The 21,598-nt window shown below is 37.5% G+C and overlaps 1 protein-coding gene across 1 annotated transcript in view; it reads right to left on the bottom strand.

Moving 5' to 3' along the window:
- Positions 1 to 210: 210 nt before the first annotated feature.
- Positions 211 to 21,598, bottom strand: part of LOC136260456 (uncharacterized) — a 99,850-nt gene continuing 78,462 nt past the window's right edge. Inside the window, exons 49-68 of the mRNA XM_066054219.1 lie at positions 20,393 to 20,557; positions 19,419 to 19,479; positions 19,261 to 19,366; positions 19,156 to 19,208; positions 18,972 to 19,098; positions 13,118 to 13,218; positions 12,940 to 13,051; positions 12,738 to 12,894; positions 12,608 to 12,674; positions 12,489 to 12,555; positions 12,331 to 12,428; positions 9,765 to 9,891; positions 9,671 to 9,712; positions 9,047 to 9,112; positions 8,631 to 8,667; positions 6,636 to 6,761; positions 6,419 to 6,588; positions 5,955 to 5,982; positions 594 to 719; positions 211 to 546 (exon numbers count right to left, since the gene is read on the bottom strand). Of these exons, the coding sequence (XP_065910291.1) occupies positions 356 to 546; positions 594 to 719; positions 5,955 to 5,982; positions 6,419 to 6,588; positions 6,636 to 6,761; positions 8,631 to 8,667; positions 9,047 to 9,112; positions 9,671 to 9,712; positions 9,765 to 9,891; positions 12,331 to 12,428; positions 12,489 to 12,555; positions 12,608 to 12,674; positions 12,738 to 12,894; positions 12,940 to 13,051; positions 13,118 to 13,218; positions 18,972 to 19,098; positions 19,156 to 19,208; positions 19,261 to 19,366; positions 19,419 to 19,479; positions 20,393 to 20,557 (2,027 nt within the window). The 3' untranslated portion in view covers positions 211 to 355. The remainder of the gene's footprint in view (positions 547 to 593; positions 720 to 5,954; positions 5,983 to 6,418; positions 6,589 to 6,635; positions 6,762 to 8,630; positions 8,668 to 9,046; positions 9,113 to 9,670; positions 9,713 to 9,764; positions 9,892 to 12,330; positions 12,429 to 12,488; positions 12,556 to 12,607; positions 12,675 to 12,737; positions 12,895 to 12,939; positions 13,052 to 13,117; positions 13,219 to 18,971; positions 19,099 to 19,155; positions 19,209 to 19,260; positions 19,367 to 19,418; positions 19,480 to 20,392; positions 20,558 to 21,598) is intronic.

Here is a 21,598-nt window from a genome sequence, read left to right as displayed (position 1 = left end):
ATGCTGACATGCCACACTATACACAACATATGTATAGTGTTACGTTACGTATAATTTGTAAAATACTAGCAAGTATATGACTCTCTGTCCATTATATATACATCTTTATTACATAAGCCACAAGTTTGTAAACATGGTTCAATGAAAAATAGCCAATTAATAGCATGGGGTGCATACAATTTATCCCATGCAGTTTGTAAACATATAATTTAAGTATGTATTGTGCAGAGCTATGTACACATTCTAAAATAAGTTACAAGGTATACACAAAATATAAAAACATTATTATGAAAATGTGGCTATTATAGTTACTCAGCTAGTTGCTTGGGGCACACACTTTTGATAGTCTTGTGCATTACAAGTTAGTATCTTCTACATCATCTTCATTGGCTTGCATAATCACAGCCTCCCTCTGGTACATTAAATATTGTGATGGTGATATTGGAGGAGATGTAGAGTGCATAAGATGGTGTTGCCGAGGAGATGTATAGAAAATTTTATCCATGTCATCAAAGTCATAGTCATCAACAATACCAGGAGTGTTAACTGTACAAGGTATAATAACAAAATACATGGCAACTTTTACAACTCACAAATGGTACTTGGTGGTTTAGTACTTGGACTGACAACAGATGCTGGAGTTGTATAATCATTGCAGATAACAGTATTGTAACGTGTCAGAATCTTTGCTCTGGTTTTTTCATCCATGTTTTCATGTACTGCATATACACAGATAAAACATCAACTATATGTACCGTATAACAACAAATATTGGCGAAACTAATATTTGGCGATTTGCTATAAAATTGCAGTTGGCGAAAGTTTAATTTGGCAAAATGCTCTCACTGAAAAATTGGCAGTGCACATGAGTGGTGTAAGGACAAAGTGTGCATGATGTAGTGTACAATCCTTTTTATGCTGAAATGTTATGAATTCAGTTACTGCATGCATCAGTCTGGCCTAATTGCTTTCATGATTGAACTGGGTCTGGATCTTTAAAGAACACCCAGATCCTGCAATTGTTTTGTGGGTCATGCCCACTTATCAGGATTATTTGGCATACATAGAGCCTCACCCTCATTTATCAATGGTTTATTGGCTGCACATGAATTCATGTCTGTTGCTATCTGCAAACTTACATGGAGCGACACCCACTAACCATGTACGAGTTCTAGTCTAGTCCATAAGCCACACCCATTTTCATGCATGGAACTACACTAATTTACTCTGTGTGTCTACGAAGTCATACTTGGTTTGTGAAACATATTTCAACAACTGCCATCAAAAGCTTGGACTATGCTTGGATACAAAGTATGAAAAAAATATATATACAAAATTTAAATCTGGCGGTTTAGTGACAAATTGCCAATTTGCCAAATTTAGTTCACCACCAATTTAATTGATATACGGTATATATATAAAGCATACGGAAAATTAGTAGTTTTAAGTTCGATTAGGGATCATGGAAAAAAAAAAGTTGGGAAACAAGGGAGGTCTTCTACACCTACAGAACATTTAATCCCTCATGAGTATAGACTGAATTAGGATATATATGTCCACTAGCATATCTGTAAGTGTAGGCGATGTTACTTGTTTCCTTACTTTTTTCCATTATCCCTAATCAAACTAAAAATTCCTAATATTCCTCATACTTGTTTGTTTACTGTTTTTAAAATGGCCATTACATTTCACTTTCACCTATTTTCAGCCCATTACACAGCATTACAAACGAAGAACAGTATCAGAAGCTCCTCTACAATCAATCCAGTCACCATGGAAAATACAGACGATTTCCGTTTACAAATGTAGGGAAGCCATGCATTGCACTACCATGAATCGACACCTTGGGCAGTCAGCAAAAACAAATGGGACACAAAGGAGGACAAAGGTAAGTCCATGATGCGTGCATTGTACATACTGCAGTATGTAAAAAGGCATGTATCAGGACTAAGTGATGTCAAACAGTGAAAAAATTCAAGCCCGTAGCCTTAGTCATTATTGAGTTACGCTTACCTGAAGGCATCAGGCAGGCAGGCAGTTAGTCAGTAGAAAATTCCATTGAATAAGTTTTCAAAAAAAAAATTGTAACAATCTATTGGAAGTATCTAGGGTCTTACAAATGGCACTTTTGCACTTGGTTTTACCTAACCAATACTGCCAAGGTGCCAGGATGGTATTGTGAAGCTGGTTTTTGGGTGATATTTTGGCCAGAAAGATGCAAACCTCTGTGATCCCTAATATACAGTACCGTAGTATCAGGTTGTTAAGCATATGCATCTACTAAGTGCATATTATTTGTTAAGCGCATACACATTTCTTGTGACTAACCATGGCTGCTAAGCGCACATGGTCAATGCAAGGCTCAAGAAGCGACAAAGCTACGCACAGGAAGAAATGCTGGAAAATGAATGTCTCCTCGAGTGCTTATGTCTCCCTTGAGGTCTCCCTTCACTGTGTATACAGCAAATCAGCCATCTGGATTGCAATATTCTTGTTCATTATGAAGCATTTCACCCAGAAATAGACTTACACACTGGCGTGGTTGCTGGTACGGACTACTAACTCCTCTATTACAACATAGCAATTCCGTGTTAACACAGCATAATTATTTCTTAGGCGTACTGCTGATTGCATGAATCATTAAGAATTGTGTGACACATGCGTGCATGTGCACACAGGACTCAAAATGTTTTGTTTCACGGAACAAGGTGCTAACGTCGGGAATCCTCGTCCCAGATGTCAGCAACCTGTCCCGTGATCTGCAACCTGTCCCAGATGTCAGCAACCTGTCCTGTCCCGTCTAAATGTTTTTAGATCTGGTGTACGTACTTGGTTACTTACACATGCGTCACACAATTTTTAAAGATTCATACAATCAGCAGTACTACACAGATACTGCTGATTGCACGAATCTTTAAAAATTATTGCGTGACACATGCGTGAGTACGTACACAAGATTTAAAAACATTTCGTTTCATGGAACAGGTTGCTGACGTCTGGGACCACAATTCCCGACATTAGCACCTTTTTCTGTGAAACGAAACATTTTGAGTCCTGTGTGCACATGCATGCATGCGTCACACAATGTTTAAAGATTCGTGCAATCAGCAGTAGTATAATTTTTCACAAATATTTTCTCCAAAAAAATTATAAGCACATGTGATCAACAACCTGATTTTACGGTACTACCGTACTGTATGGTATATATTGCACTAAGATGATTTATTTGCCCAACAAAGAGCAAATGAAAATTGCTTGTTTGCAAATTTAATACCTACAAAAACTATAATATAACAAAGAATTTTAATTAATGATAAAAAGGATTTGTGGTAGTTAAATGGCATTGCATGCATACTGCTGAATTTTAGAAGTGTTAACTAAGATGAGTTGTTATAAAATTGTCAGTACAGCAACACTGAGCTAGCTACTATCAAAGGGATTGTAACTAAAAGTAGTAAAACTTGTCTATTCCTGGGGAAGTGGTAAATTCATTTCACTACTTCTTAGCACATGAATCCCTACTTCATTGTATATAAATAATTATACTTTTTAGCTTAGAATTTATGTGGTAAGGCCCTTCCCAAAAAGTGGGGTTCTATAAAACCCTTGGAACCCTCTTGATTCAACACTGTTCTAGAACATGCTTGTAATGTAGTCACTGCTGTGATATAACCAAAGCAAAGGCATTACAGGGCCCAAAAGTTGTAAAAATATGGAAAAAATTATGGTAAAAGACTGTACATGGGTGTCTTAAGGCTTACTGGCAAGACACTATGCCAAAAGTTTTCCAAATAGAATTTTTTTGATTAGATAGCTACTTTGTATATTCCTATCAAGTCACATTAGTCATCATCTAAAGAATGATGCATTCCTATGATCAGTGTTGGGGGTAACACATTACTTATGTAACACGTTACATAAAATTATTACCTTTTGTGGTAACTAAGTAATATAACAAAATATGCTATACAAACTAGTAATATAACTCTACAATTGTAATGCATCTAAGTAATGAAGTAATGAATGATGAGAGACGTCTTATTTTCAGTAAGACGATATACAACATAAGTACAGGGGCCTAGAATCAGGGTTACCATGCACTGATACCCACAGGGTGGTGTCCTGGCAAGACCTACACTATTAAATTACAACACAAAAATAATAATTAGCTATAGCATTGTATAACAGGCAGAGCACAACTCAAAACAAAGGGAATGGCCTCTTTCACTTTCAGTAATTAATAGTTGGGGTGTGTGTGTGTTCAGATGTAAAACTGTCAAGATACAAATGGTGCCATTTTATCCTTTGATACAATATGTGTGGGGTCGTCAGTCACTATAATAATAAACAAACCAAGTACAAGGAAAAATAGGGATTCTAGTAGGAGTCATAGAAATAAAAGTAATGAAACAATTCAGGGAAGTCATCTGCAGCTATATAGTGGACTTTTTATCCCTACTTCAATTAGGGTTGCTGTATTTAGTGGATCATGGATCGGCGGGTCACGTGATGTACATATCCCACTACTCATTGCTCTGGTAGGGAAGAATGACTTTTGCTGACTACTGTGAGGACTAAAAATCAATCAACCTCATTGGAAATGTTTATTAAAACAAGAATTGTGTCAGCATTGTAATATACTTGATATATTAGTAATGAAAAAATGCTGCACACTTTAGGTACATCATCGCTGGCTAAATTGCCCATGCACCCTTTCAGATTTATGACCATTTATGGCAATAGTATATAGACCACTATCTGGCACTAGATTGAAATGGTGCATGTGTACATCGTTAGCCATGGCTAGGCAGGTGTTCAAAAAGACTGTGGATTTTATCAACTTAACACAGTGAATCTGAGTAAGTTAACTTGGTGAGCTAATTGAAGTAAGATTCTTAGCAGGAAAGCTCATCAATTCAGCGGTCTGATGGTTAGGGTAGCTAGCTCATTTAAACCTGCATAAAAGCTCGCAAATTTTACAAGATGTTGAAGGGTTCCTGCACTGATTTTTTCCGTCAGAGTGCTTAAATATCTGAACAATAGCTGTGGTGTCTCCTTTCCTGCTGTTAGTTAGCTGAAAACAATTATTTAATTTCCTTGTACTTAAACACTGGCAGGTAGCTTACTGCTGTAACTGACTGAACACCAATTGTAGGATTACAGCTGGCATGGTGGCATGGGCTGGCTTTAATATCTCACTGACTCTTATTTTGATCAAGGGTAGTAGACTTAATCTAAAATGCCTTGTAATAATGTGGCGTCCATGCTAGTTAGCTACTCGGTGCCTCGTAGCTTTACCTTCAATTGCCACAGTGATCACGTAACTGCATCCGTAAATCTGGAACAGCGTGTGAGTGTTATAACGATGAAGTGAGTATATCTAAAGTATGCAGCGTTTTGTCATTAATATATCTAGGATATTACAACACTGACACAAACTTATAAACATATCAAATGAGTAGTGGGATATACTCATCACGTGATCCATCAATCCGTGATCTGCCAAATACTGCAACCCCTTCAATTATGGCTATACTATTTACTAGGTATAAGACTGATTAAATGTGGCTGCAGGTATAGTCATATCTAGCTCCATCACTTTTTATGTCTATGACCCCTTTACACTTGTTACGTTATTTATTCCAAGGGGTAGCTCACAAGCTGGGATTATCTTTCACTATCTTAGAAATCCAATTATACATCCATGAAATATTCATTGAAATAATACAGAAATACATTTTGAAATACTTAAATATTGGGACTCTCATACACAATTTAGAAGTTTGTGTGGGCAGTTGACTACCCCTTGATTAATTTCTATGAAGTTGCATGCCTTATATATATAGATCCAGACTTTATCAGATTTTAACATAGTTTCTCTAATATTATTATAATACCAAATCACTAACACTATAAAGATTATATATCTTAAAACACAAAATACTGCAACATACATGTTTCATTTGTACTGGAGCCTTTCATCTACACAAAATAAATAAACATATGCTAAGTAAACATTACAGAATACAGTATCTTGTGGTTACTGTATTGTTGTGTAAAGCTGCATATATAACAGGATTGCTCAACTAGCTATGCAAATGCCAATGAACCTGCATTAACACACATAATTATGTGTTTGTAGATCATCATGTGGTTTCCATCCAAAATAAAGTGAAACTTGTGTACTAAGGACACTTTTGGACCAACTAAAAGTGTCCTGATAAAACATTATCCTGATTTTTCAGGTCAGTTTACCTACATTCTAAGGGACCATTGCCAAGTGTCCAGATTATGCAGGCGTCCTCATTATCAAGTGTCCTGATTAACAGGCCCCACTGTATATTTTACTGGTATGTTAAAATGTGTGACATGACATGTGTAATTATTTTCATTGTGCAAGTAAAATTTCATTACGTACGTCATCTTCATTGGCTTGTATAAACACAGCCTCCCTCTGGTGCTGTAAGTATTGTGACGGTGATATTGGAGGAGATGTAGAGCGCATAAGGTGGTGTTGCCGAGGAGATGTATAGTAAATTTCATCCATGTCATCAAAGTCATAGTCATCAACAATACCAGGAGTGTTAACTGTACAAGGTGTAATAACAAAATACATGGCAACTTTTACAACTCACAAATGGTACTTGGTGGTTTAGTACTTGGACTGACAACAGATGCTGGAGTTGTATAATCATTGCAGATAACAGTATTGTAATGTGACAGAATCTTTGCTCTGGTATTTTCATCCATGTTTTCCCGTACTGCATATACACAGATAAAATAATAGCTACACCATGGACACAAGTGGTTTGCCTGATATATACGCATAAGCCCAAAGGTCACAGCTCCGAGGGCGAGTGTGTATGTATCAGGCAAAACACTCATGCTTGCAATATGACTAATATGTGCCACGTTAATCACCTACACATCTGGGAAACTACTGGCATGCTATTGATATTGAGCTGTGTGAATTTTCACTGGCAACTATTAAGAATAATGGCAAGGCATTACTGAGCATTCAATCCTACGCGCAGTGATGCAAGTATGTGTGACATTCAATCCCTACTTCAATCATGGCTATAGCTGTAAGACTGAATTAGGGATTTTTAAATGTTCACTAGGTTATCTTCAGTTGTAGGCAACCAATAGCTTATCTTTAAGTGTAAGCAGCCTCCCTTGTTTCACTACTTTCTTATTTCTATGATTCCCAATAGAATTTATAATAATTAATCCAGCAAGCCTTATGTATATTTAAGGCACTTGCATGGGCGAGATCAAACAAATAAGAGTGCTATTATTTCCATACAGCACTGCATACGGAAAATACAGCACTATTGATCACATGTGTAACATTTGAAATCGCCAGAAGTAGCCAAAACAATGCTATCTGTTTGTTTTATGACCAAACTTGTACTATATAGGCACTTACCAATTGTCTGATGGCTGAAACACCTATGCAGTTTGAGTCTAAAACATGAACTCTCTGAACAGAGATTACCAGAAAGCATGTTAAAACACCTTCACACTCATGCAATATGGGAAAAATAACACTCTGGCGTGGTTTCAAGCCAAACATAGCACTTGCCTTTGCCTCATGCTGTAATAGTCTCTTGCCCATGCCTTTGTGCTATTTTCCCATATTGCATTCATGGTAGTGCTCTAACTAGTATCAAGATAGCATCAAATCCTATGGACATGAGAGCATGCAACTCCATAAACAGCGAAATTCAATATGGCTGCCATTTACTATAAAATGTGACTCTGAAAATTCCTTATTAGGACATTTTACTTAGGCGCATGCTTGAGTATGTCACATTACCGGCATGGCAAAGTGAAGCTATGGAAATGGAAGTTGAATGGCACAACAGAAGAATGGTAGTACAGTTATGGCATGACAGCCTATTCATCCGCTAGTGACACGAAATTGTTCTGGTGAACTATTCCAAACTGTTTTTCCATTCAACGGCCTTCCTCTTGAAGCAGCTTCACTTCCTTCACACAAAATGATAGAGCAGCAGCCCATTCTGTGTATACCTGTTGCACTTGAGAATGATGTTACTAATGATATACACTACTAGAACAAGATGTCATATTTGAATCTTGCCCGTATTGTTAGTAGTATAATATAGTTACATGTTAGTTTCATAAATTATAAATCCTAACATAATAGAGGTTATCTGTTTGACTTCACCCTAAATATTTTCTGTATAATCATTTGTAATGTGTAAGGCAAGAGTTAGTTACAAGCCAAAGAACGCTTGCAAAACTTGCAAAAAGTAAGAAAGCTGTGGTGCATTTGTTATGTTATTTGTTGCTTAGAAATATTGCTTAACAACTGGAAGAAACAAGGCTATTAAAATGCAGCTGCTCGTTGGCTTGTACCACAGAATTAGCCCAGTCGCCTTTGTTCTCTTTTTTTATAGGTACCTCACATAGCATAGCAATTTTCCCCACTCCTTCTTCAATTGTGCACAATCACAAAAATTTCACTTTCTTGCATACGTACCATTGACTTTTGCCTCAAAAACATGGCGTCTAGTAACCATTACTAACTTAAAATGACATAAATGGATAACTTCTAAACTAAACACGAACATTTATAACATAAAAATATAAACACTACAACATACATGTTCCTTTTGTACTTTTCAATGTGGAGCCTTTTGTCTGCATAAAAATTAAAGTATATACACAACCTTACAAAACATTTTCATGTATCATTGTGTGTAAAGCTGTATAATCAACTAGCCATGCAAACACCAATGAACATGCAGCACATTAATATGAGCATCCACACACACATCTGTAATCATTATGTGGTTTCCATACAAAAATACTATCATTGTACTGGCATGTTGACATGTGTGACTACATGATATGTGTAGTTAGATCAATATGTAAGCAAAAAAATTTAATAAATAAAATATCAAAATGTGGTTTGGGGTTCTGTATAAAACAATTACATAACAGTGCAAAAAGTTAAAACATAGTATATAGTATCAACTATTAAATAACACATTTTCACAATTCACATTACGCTACTTACAAAAGTAGAATATATACGAGATACTTGAGAATCTCCCATTTTGTGTAGTTTAATCTTCTTCAAAAACTGAAAGTGATTATTAAAATAATATCGTAATTGTTAATGTTGTATATAAGAGTTAATTGGCAAATTACAAACTCTAATCATTAGGCTTGTGCCAATTATGCAGACATATTTTGAGCATAATAGGCTAGCAAAAACATCAAGCATTATGAGTACGTATGTTTATCAAGATTCTAAATTAAAATCTGCAATGCTCACACCAAAATACATCAGACCATGAATAACATCCTACACATTAGTATTGCATTTTAAATCAAGAAAATGTGTATTTTTACTGCTTATTGCCTGAATAGTTACACTCCACAGAAATAAGATCAAAATTTCTAATAGAACAGTCAGTTATAGTATCATCAAAATATACATATAGCCAATACTATAGCTTACTCATTGAAAATTTCAGACAGTTACATGCAATGACACAAAAAGTTACAAAGTTTTTTTTAAAAGGTTCAAATTTTGTGTGAAAAAGGTACTTCTTCACCAATTCATTTGTTTTTAAACCATCCAATAGGTAAATATTACTATAACATTCTATTGTACATCTGTACTACTATAATTTACCGCTTCATTTCTCAGCACATAGAAAAACATAACGAAGAAACCCTGTAAAAATGTAAGAAAAGTTAAAGACAGTTACACGTCTATCCATGCATACCTGTAGTGAATTCAGTATTGTAAATATCCATGCAAAAGCTACTGCACTTTCATTGATGGCCAATAGTCCAAACACCCATGTGATCCCAAGTAGAGGAGTGACTATTATAGTTGCTTTAATCACTGGTCTGTTGGAATGCACACAGAGCAAAATTAATTGAGATTAATAAGTATTGATAACACTTTCAGAGAATAAACTTCAGTTTAATGGATAAACATTTTATTGCTACTTGGAAATATTTAAGTATCATGCTCAAATAGGCCGGAGCCTAATTAAGTGTAGGGTCCATAGCAATAAAATAAGTAATGAAACAATAAACTAGTGTCCATTTGGTTCTACGTGGGGTACTTAGAGACAGTGAGTTACTCTCTAGAATTCCTATGGATATAATTACATGAAAATAACAGGGAGAAAACATCCTGACCACCTGGTAGACTCCTGTAAGCGTTTGAGCGTAAATCGGATGGCTGCAGGTTTGAGGCTACCTAGGTCCAGTCATGGATTTTTTCTCCTTTCTCCAACTTTTCAAACACATCTTAAGTAGCTAAAGTCTTTGAGCAGGCTGTAGGACCAGGTGTCCTACAGACCTTCAGCACTTGTGCTGTAAAGCATTAATAAATAAAATAAATAAAAGGGAATTCACCTACATGCACCTCAGTGGTGCTTTAGATTCCTACTTTGGTCATATACAGCCTGTCGATTGTACAGTAGCTATATAGCCATGACTGAAGTAGGGATTATTCAATATCCTCTAGTTGTATAGCTACACTAAAGCTTAGGTGAACTCCCTTGCTTCATATTTTTAATTCTATGATCTCTACTCAAGTTTAAGTTTCATAACAATAGTATCTCATGTTAGTGCCTGAAGTTGTGTGTGATCTACTAGAATAATTTTAATAGATCTTCAAGAGCTTTATTTAACCAAGGGCATTCACAGGATTTAGAATATTTATCCCAAAATGTGATCCACCAAAATGTGATTTGACAAACTATCCTCCCACCAAACTATACAGTATCAGCTTTGATGAATCAAGTGCTGATGAAAAAATCACAAAATCGGTGATCTAATCAGCCACATTAAAGTTGATGAAATAATGCTGTTCACCAAATTCATCAACCTGCATTATAATTTTGGTACGTTACCTCCTAGTCACTATCTGACACTGCAGTTTATTCACAAATATGAGAAAAATCCCCATGAAGTATTTACTATTAAGGTAGAAGTTTAAAGAGTACAATTTGCTACCTTCTGAGTCACTTCTTTGGTACTATCTAACACTCACAGCAATGAGTGAAATCCTCATGCAAAAAGAGTATGGCTGTATATGAAAAGGACTCATCCACATATGCTTTAAGTAGAGCTCAAAAATCCAGCCTGTTATGCTTACAATTACACTTTCAAAATCAAGATTATGCTTGAGTGCTGACTGTTTTATTAGAGTATACCAGCATTTCCTGACTGCTGTATTAGACTGCTCATGCTCTATTAGAGAATATCGATCTTATTTCTGCAAAGTGTGAATAACTGACCAAGAAACAGTTCATCTAGTCATAATACCTGCTTTAATATAAATATACTAGTGGACATTTAATCCCTAATTCAGTCATGGTTATATTATAGCTAGACTGAATTAGGGATTAAATGTCCACTAGTATATATATCTGCAGGCCTCCCTTGTTTCCGTTTTTTATTTTTATGCCTGAACATGCACTCCAGCTATCTATTGCTGACTCGAAAGTGAATTGGTCATTATGCTCTGCTTTCAGCTATGTTCAGCCCATTACACAGTGCTACAAATGAAGAACAATCGGAGAAGCTCCCCTCTGAAATCAATCCAGTCACCATGAAAAATATGGACAATTCACGTGCCCCAACTATCAATTACTGAGTTGTTACTGAGTTGAAAGTGAATGGCCATTACACTTCACTTTAGCTATGTTCAGCCCGTATCACAGCATTACAAATGAAGAAGCACTTCTGCAGTCACCATGGAAAATACGGATGATTCCCATAGGGAGGCCATCATGTTAGCTACTGTGAATCGACACCTTGAGCTGTCAGCAAAAAGAAATAGGACACAAAGGAGGACAAAGGTAACTTAAGTAAGTTCATGATGCGTGCATTGTACATACTGCGGTATGCCAGAAGGCATGTCTCTGGACAAAGCGACGTCAAACAGTAAAATAATCAAGCCTATAGCCTTAGCCGTTTATTGAGTTACGCTTGTCTGAAGGCAATAGTCAGTCACTCAGTCAGTCAGTAGAAAATTCCACAATTTAAAAAAAAATTCATAGCAACTTTTTGGAAGCTTTCAGGTCGTACTCAAGGTACTTTTGGGCTTGGTTATACCCAACCAATACTGCCAATGCACCATGATGGTATTGTCAGGCTGGTTTTAGGGTGATATTTTGGCCAGAAAAGCCCAAATCTTCATGATACCAAATATACAGTATTACCATACTGTATGATACACAAAGTTATACATAGTGAATTCACACAAAATAATGTACATGTTATAAGCATACAGGAAGTATATAATAATACAAGGTCTAGATTAATACTTACTTCACTGTTTCCAATGTATTGATTTCAGCAGCACTTACCGAACTGCGCTTACTTCTAAATACTTTGTAGAGAATTGTTGACAAGAAAAATAAGTTGACCTATGTACAGCACGTCAAGCATTAACAATGTATTCTAAGGATAGCAAAACAATGATTCACCAATATAATCAGTAACATGGGGCCAATGAATGCCCAAATTGCACCCTTTTCTTCAGATAACCAACACCTAATACAAAAAATAGCAGTTAAATAGTTATTATTAATGCTACTGGAATTACCTGTCATTAAAACCATACTGCTCATGTGACACTGCTGCTGATACAGCAACAATGGGGATAGGCAGTCCTACATACAGCAATAATGTATGATCTATCACAATTAATTCTAGAAACCTCAACTCATGCTTACCCCATCCAAAAATCATAAAGAATTTCCTACTTTTAAAAAGTCCTTTGTAAAACACAAAATTTAACATTACAAAAAGCAGAATTCCTTCACAAAGCATCCAGCTGAATGCAGCCATGAAGAAGTAGTGAAGTAAGATGGCAACGGTGAGACAGCTAGCCTTTAAATGAAGGTAAAACCCATTACACTATTGATATGTACTTACCCTGTATTCGCTGGCTGTTTCAATTCCACTAACAAATGTTACAAGTCCAAGTAGTAAAGCAGTAGAAAGGTTCAAGTGAACAAAATGTTGCACTTGATTAAAAACTTGTTTCCTGTATACAATATATGCACAGAACATCAAACAGTCTGTTTAACTGCTCTTATACAAACTATCATACCTGAATACAATCAAAACAATAATAGTAAACAAGAGACAGACAATTGATATACCACATCCAATATAGCTGACAATAGACAGTGCTTTTGATCCAGTTGAGTCCTGTTTTAATGAGATATAATATGGTTTGCAGTGTGTGCAAAAATATTGTAGTTATTTATAAATTTGGGATGCTAACCGACAAATATATCAAACAGTACTGTAGTACTGCTTAAGTAGCAATCCCCCAAAAATGACACGCAGCGCCTAAAATTAATTTTTTTAAATCATCATAGAAACATCTTATGTGACAGCATTAAAAACAAGAAAACACTTACAGGCAGCCGGATATAGAATTTAAAAAAAAATTCACCAAAACGTGAAGTTTTGTCTGTTTGCCTGCCTGCCTGCCTGCCTGCCTGCCTGCCTGCCTGCCTGCCTGCCAGCCAGCCAGCCAGCCAGCCAGCCATCCAGCCAGCCAGCCAGCCAGCCAGCCAGCCAGCCAGCCAGCCAGCCAGCCTGCCCAGCCAGCCAGCCAGCCCAGCCAGCCCAGCCAGCCAGCCAGCCAGCCAGCCCAGCCAGCCAGCCCAGCCAGCCAGCCCAGCCAGCCAGCCCAGCCAGCCAGCCAGCCCAGCCAGCCAGCCAGCCCAGCCAGCCAGCCAGCCCAGCCAGCCCAGCCAGCCCAGCCAGCCAGCCAGCCAGCCCAGCCAGCCAGCCAGCCAGCCCAGCCCAACCAGCCAGCCCAGCCCAACCAGCCAGCCCAGCCCAACCAGCCAGCCCAGCCCAACCAGCCAGCCCAGCCCAACCAGCCAGCCCAACCAGCCAGCCCAGCCAGCCAGCCAGCCCAGCCAGCCAGCCAGCCAGCCCAGCCAGCCAGCCAGCCAGCCAGCCCAGCCAGCCAGACCACAGTCACAAGGCTGGAGGGAAAATAAAGCAATGCACAGCCACCATTTTAGGCCCCAATAATAAACTCACTAGTGGAATGTGCCTTTGGGGTTCTGACAAGTGTGTGCCCTCTACACCTTAATTGCCTTTTCTTTTATCTTCAATCAGGCTGGTCTTTTTCCTTCTTTATACATAGTTCTCCTTACCATAAACTTCCAAAATGGTATCACGATTTTTAAAATTCATAACTCAGTGATACATAGTGCAATTGTAATGAAATTTTTAGGTAACATTACTCAATCTATGCTCTACAGTGCACTAACAGTGACAAACAATTCCGTGATTTTAATGAGAATGTGGTAGATAACTTCATTTCACTGCCATGTTTCTTTAAAATGTATGTACCTATTGATAGTGACTGATGCCATACCTTTTGCACCTTTTAAGTGATTATCATGTGTAATGAAAACTTTCTACACAGCATTGTGTTCATTGCTGCTTTAGTTCAATTTCCATAAACAATTATATGGTTATTACCAAAAATGTATGTACCCACACATATTTATAGCTATCATAGTAGTTTTTACTGTAGAGTACATACAATTATCATGGAATAAAATTACAGAAGGGTTTTAGAATAGATTGTTTACTTTGGGATATAATGTATGCATGGAAAAATGGATTTTGTCAGCTGTTTACACCTATCTTTTGGTGTGACTTATATACTTTCTTGTATACTTTTACTTTCTTTTCTAAGTCTGGACCTGCTGTGTAGCCTTCTAGGTATGCAAACATGTACTGCTTTACCTTGCGGAAATAGTTTTTGATATTCTCGAGCATCACCGAATCAAGTCCATTGGGAACATTAGTACGTAATCGTGGTAAAGTGTAATTTGTAAAGCTTTGTGTATATCGCTTTGCTTGACCCCAACATCTTTCTATGGGGTTAAGCTCGCAATGAAACTTTGGTAACATGATGCAAATGTGTCCACGATCATGTAGAAAATGTTCTAGTTTGGTCATTTCATTCATGAAGTCAGGATGAGTCGAGATTTCTTTCCTCATGTCTTCAAGTTTCATTGATTTTTTGTATTTGCCTCTTTCAGTTAGTACTTGAATAAGGCCCTTTGGAATACCAATATTAAAGACCATTCGCTGGGGCCTCTCATCCCATTCTGTGTCACGTAAGCGTGGCTGCTTGCCCCCAGGCTTGGCATTCATATTGTTCGCATTTAATGCATCATCGGCATAGGCATTGTGACAACTGCTGTTGTCAAACACCCATACCACACGATATCCTAGATCTTTCGGATACTTAATATCAGCTATTTTTATTGCATGTTCCATTTGAGTGAGGAATTTGTCTGAGGTCCAATAACCTTCTTGACTCTCTCCATATTCCAAAAATTGACGAGCTTCTTTTTTAATGTTGTTCCCATATGTGTGTTCAGCCAGAGAAAATTCTGTGTCACTAAGATGAAGGTAACCATTAAACTCATCAATAAAGTCTGATACCATTATACCGGAACCTTTGCTTTTAGGCTTAATTGCAAAATTATCCTTTTCACCCCATTGTGTCCCTTGGTCTTCATTAGCTGAAAATATGGATTCATCATGGAATAACACAATAATTTTCTGTAATTGCTCTTCAGGTGGATATCTTAAATCTTCTGGTAGGCACTGGGCAGCTTGAGGTGTAGGGGCATTATCTTTGTTTATAAATCCAATTGATACCATTTTCTGAATGAACTTTTACGATAAGCAACTACGTCCTCTCTCTCGTGGCCATCAATATAAACACCTTTCTTTCTATCTAACACTTTAAAATCAAGATGGTACAGCCATCTTCTTGCAGTATCAACACTTATTTTGTGAGGAAATCCAGGCTCGAGCACACTATTGGGTAAAAGTTCGTTATTTACCGACTGGCAAAATGAAGCAATGGTCATGTTGGGTTTACCTTTTACATTAGCATTTTCCCTGACATACTTTCTCACATGCTTGTTTAACTCCTCATGTTGTCCCAAGACTCCAGTCCGTTGGTACTTTCCTTGCAGTGAATCTGGAAATGATCCATCATTGCATAAAAAAGGTTCCCCTCCATTCACGAACAGTTCGTTCACTTTTTCCAACTAAATCACCTATCACTTTAGCAGCAAACGTTAGCTGAAGGCCTAAAACGTTTGCTATTAGATAGTGCAGCAACAGAGACAGTGACATTAGATCGTCTCTGTCAAGTGAGTTTACCCAGTCTTTTGCATGGCCATGGATTAATTCATCCTCTGTTGCAGTTTCAGCTGGTAAAGTGTAGTCTTCATCATCTTGGGAATCTTAATCACTGAAAGTGGGTACAATCTCTTCAGCTGTCTCACTATGATCTCCAGTTGCAGGCACAATGCAGTACTCACTTCTGTGGTCTCATTTTGTGGTCTTCTGTGGTCTCAATGCAGTACTCACTTCTGTGGTCTCAGGCACAATGCAGTACTCACTTCTGTGGTCTCATTTTCTGACATATCACCAGAGTTTAAAGTACTAGAAAGTTCAAGAGCAGGGTCTGTTATATGTTCCTCAATAATAGAACTTGTTTTATCTTCAGAAATACCTTCATTCAATTTGGAGGAGCATTCTTGTGTTTTACATTTCTTCTGGCGGTGTGCTCTGGCTACTCCCAGCTGTAAACTTCTTTTTGACTTAGGTGGCATCAATAACAATCATCAAATAAACAACAATCACCTGTAGAGTGAACTTAGACACGTTTCTATCATTCAACAATAGTAGCATGAGGTGTGCATTAAATAGAATAACGTGGCAACGGGTGTTTTTTAAACTATACCAATCGATAGCCCATAAAAAAATATGCAAAAAAATTTATGGGTTGCTAAGGGAGTGTTATAGGAAAATTTGGAGTTATTTAGCTGGAAAGTTTTGGAAGTTTATGGTAAGGAGAATACATTGAAGCATTACTTTTCCCTATCAAAACTTTTCTTGAGGAGCATATTTAGACTCTGCAAAGTCATCTAAATGTTTACGCTCAGTAGGTACTGTAATTTTATGATAAGTTCAATACCATTCCTATCAACACGATCTTGGTTGATCAATAACAATCAATCACTGAGACTACACCTCTTAACTAACTATTTATACTCGATCACGATGACACACCCCATCATTATTAGCCTAGGTGTAGTGACACACATCCTGGTAGATGAAGGCTGATGTAAGATACTCTAATGCAGCAGTCACCCCAATAGGAAGTCACACGTGTATAGCTGTATGCCATAACAAACAAACAAACAAAACAAGAAAAGAAAAAAAACTAGTATATTAAAATTATTAATTTAAAAATGAAGTAGGGATCCAAGCGATAAATAGTAGTGAAACAAGAGGTGAATGATGCAGTGTGGCATTGCAGCATAACTCGGTGGGAGAATCCCTACTTTGGCTTTGAACAAAATGATCGCTAATGAAGGGATTTCCCCTGAAATATGCTGTAATAGCATCATTCATCTCTTGTTTCACTAATCTTTATTGCTTAGATCCCTTACTGGAACACTTTCACACCGGAGCTGCCTAGGCTACATACATACATACAAAATGTAGCCCAGGCTACATCTGGGCAGCCATTATAAAGACATTATGGCTGAAATAGATTGTGGGGATCAATAAATATTCACGAGATTAGTAGGCATGGCTTATTGACTTAGGTGATTGTTCACCCAGTGCAGGCTATCAGCCTGATACAGATGGGAAGTGTTACATATTAGTTGTAACACAGAACGTTCAGGCTTTGCCTGAAATGTATGCTTTCTGCCCTCGAGCCTGTGGTGCTCAGGCATACATTTCAGGCAAAGCCCTCAAGTCCGTGTTACAACTATTATATGCATATATTCCCTTTAGCATGGACATTCTCTGGGTAAAATCTTTTAGAGCAAACAGTGTACAAATGTATTGCAAGGAAAAATACAAGACAGTAAGTATTATTACAACAGAAAGTGCTAAAACAAGAGAGCCATCACCTTAACTTCAAAAGTGCATGCTTAATCCCTAAATAAGCCAGCATGGCTAAAGTAGGGATTAAACTTGCACTTCAGGTAACCTCCTTTATCCCAGAACTGTTTATAGTAATGCCCCTTAGCTTATAAAATTAATAAGTTGTTTGTTATCATTTTTGCAACATAATTCATCATCGGAGAACTCTTGCTATACACTCCATCAAAGGAAAACATAGGTACAATGAAATTCATGTCCCTCCATATATACTGGCTGGCAAAGTAACTATTATGCTTACTTTGTCTGTAAAAGCACAATGACAAAGAACAACGTGTGAAACTGCCCAGGTAAGAAAACACTTGAAGCCATTGAAGTGCTATCCACTATTCTATGTTTATTCATTTATTTATTTATTTATTTACTAAGGCTTTACAGCACAGGTGCTGAAGGTCTGTAGGACCAGGTGTCCTACGGCCTGTTTAAAGTTGTTACAGAAAGTGTGTTTGAAAAGGTGGAGAAAGGAGAAAAAATCCATGACTGGACCTAGGCAGTCTCGAACCTGCAGCCATCCAATTAATGCTCAAATGCTTACAGGAGTCTACCAGGCGGTCAGGATATGTGTCTTGTGCATGGAGCACAAAGACAGGCAAAGGTGATCAGATGTGCAAGCTGTATATCCTAGTAGGGGCCAAGGTGACATCTGTAGCAATTGGAAGAATCATACAGCCCTTTAGCATCATCTATGCTTGTCTGAAGGCATCAGTTAGTAAGTTACTGTAGTTAGATAGTCAGCTAGTCATTATAACTTTTATTTAAATAGTTATCTCTTTAAAAATTTATTCAAAGCATTTCAGGTCATTTGCTTGTGCTTAATTGTACCAACACTGTGAAGTTATGGTGAGACAGTCTCTGGTTAATATATTTGGTAAACCTTTCACTATACAGTAATACTATACAGTAATATTCGAAAAAGCACATTAAATTCATTTTAGGGCACTTACTCCTGTTGCATCCACTAGGACAGCAAAACTTGTCAAGTGTTCAGATCTACACTGAATAAATGTACTGTTACTTGTGCTAAGCTGCGCAATACCATCAGTCGAAAAACTGCCACTTTGGTTAGCGGTACTGCAATGTTTACATATCCAGTAAATGGTGCACCAAAAACAACACAAATATACATACTTAGAAAACTCAAAGAATTCACAACGAGGGCTAAAGCGAGTCTGGTTTCCTGGCTGAAAGTAATTAACTGTAAAGACATTTTGTTAATACACCAGTTATACTTACTGGACCAATGTTAAAAGATAGTAGTACAGTTTCACCACCAAGATCTGTCCTGGTTTGTGTCCGATTAGATATTTGACTGGATAATATGAAACTTTCTACTCTTTCCCTACAGAAAACATGACACAGTGCATAAAAACTATGCAACAGCTACTACGCACCCTTGATCAGTCGGTAATCTTGTATTTCTGACAACAATGAAGACAACTGGGACACTAGCACCTGTGTAAATGAAAAACCACACTGCATTAGACAATGTACAATGTTATATAATTATGGAGTGGAGGATCCAGTGGGGTTACAAAGATTCCATTCCATGGAACCAATTCTTGGTTGAAGCATCTAAATTTAGCAAAGCTATAACAAGTCTATCATAGGTAAAAGCCAAAAAAGCTTGGCTCTAAAATCCAAAATACTATCAAAGCTTGCCCATATGAAAGTGTAAACTTACCATAAACACTGAAATATAATTTTCAAGGATTGATGAAATACAAAATCTACAAAAAGTAGCACTGAAACAAGGCAATAGCTACCATTTACAGCAGGGTCGAAGCCTGCAGATCTTGAGTGGTCAGGTCATTCATGGACTGTGCTTTTAATACACATCTACATTAATTTTGCAAAGCACATACAAACTAGGGAGGTCTGGGGGGTATACTCTTCAGGGAAATCTTTGAAAATAGATGCATTGAAATGGCATCTGGAGGGTATTTTACATACAAGGTTTTTAACATCTAGATGGCTTAGACCAAGCAGTGTAATTAGAAAAGTAACTATAATTCTACCGACAGTTCTATTAGAGTATTGTGTGCTGACTGCTCTATTAGAATATCTCAATCTTTAATCCAAATAGCTGAAAAGTGGTCCAGCCAATGACGAACTGGCCAGATTGTGGGCTCACACCCTGATTTACAGCAACTGACTTGAAATCCATAGGGCTGCACACAAAAAAGACCACAATGAGTGTGATGAACTAACATTAGCCTATCTGGGATTTTAGGATTAAAAATTTGTGTTTTGTATTGTCTTTGTCAATACAATTTTTAAAATCAAGTCGTTTATAAATATTCTGTTATAATGATAAGAGAATTATAATGAGAAGAGAATACTTCTAAGGATGATTATATGTACACACCTTTATCAGCAATCTGATTTATAATAACAGAGGATGGAATTTGAATCATGGGTGTCATGTTTCCAAACATCATAAAAGCACTATTAGAAGATGAGTCAGCTGGAGGAAAATCAACAGTACTGACATTCTCCAAATTTTCTTGAGTTGCAATTTGTGCTCCAATAACTACAAAATAGTAGAAATGTACAACACTTACAAATTTGCTGACAGTCCAGTAGTCTATTTGCTTGGACTCACAATTTCTTTCAATCTAGTATTGATACTTGCATATGCTAGTGTTAATGTCAATCTCAGGAATCTTATATTAAATTCTATGTATTTAAATTCATGTAATTTTCTTATTACTTTTTATAGTGCATAAATTTTGTTACCATATACACCTGTTGTATCCAATGGACAGTTATAATTGGGGCGAGCCTGAGCGAGCCCCACACTAGCGAGTCAACGGTGTAATGGACCCGTTTACAAAAAATTATGATAAGAAACGGAGTCAATGTGTAATGGACCCGTAATACGACAATAAATTACGATATAAAGCGGATACCTTACACTTGCTCCAGCGTAATGATTCATATCACGATAAATCAACGGCGTAGATTACTGTCTTCCCATATTTGGCGATGTGTAATGGACCACATCACGAGAATTACCGGCCTAGATTACTGCTTTCCCATATTTGGCGATGTGTAATGGACCATATAACGGGATTTACCGGCGTAGATTACTGCTTTCCCATATTTGTCGATGTGTAATGGACCATATCACGGGATTTACCGGCCTAGATTACTGCTTTCCCATATTTGGCGATGTGTAATGGACCATATCACGGCATTTACCGGCGTAGATTACTTCCCTCGTTACTGCCCAGCCACGTGCAATGGATGCAGATGAACGCCTTCGACGCAGGAGAGAGCAGTACAGGTGCAGAAGAGATAGAGAAACCCCTGAAGATACGGAAAGAAGAAGGTGTAGAGACAGGGAGTATATGAGACGGCGAAGAGCAGGGATGACAGCAGAGCAGAGGAGAATTGAAAGAACTAGAAATGCACTGCCCTCCCCACAAATCCCTACGCAATTTAATCGGGAAGTTCCATCATTTAATGATCCTGCCGTCATAAGAAAGATGTGTGAGTTTCACGAGGGCCTACTCAATTTAGAATTTTCATGCTGTGTAGTCTGTATGGAACGTTTCCCTTCCGGCATATC

The sequence above is a fragment of the Dysidea avara genome, chromosome 1 (assembly GCF_963678975.1).
Source record: "Dysidea avara chromosome 1, odDysAvar1.4, whole genome shotgun sequence".
NCBI lineage: Eukaryota > Metazoa > Porifera > Demospongiae > Dictyoceratida > Dysideidae > Dysidea > Dysidea avara.
This window is presented reverse-complemented; position numbering and strand designations above follow the sequence as displayed.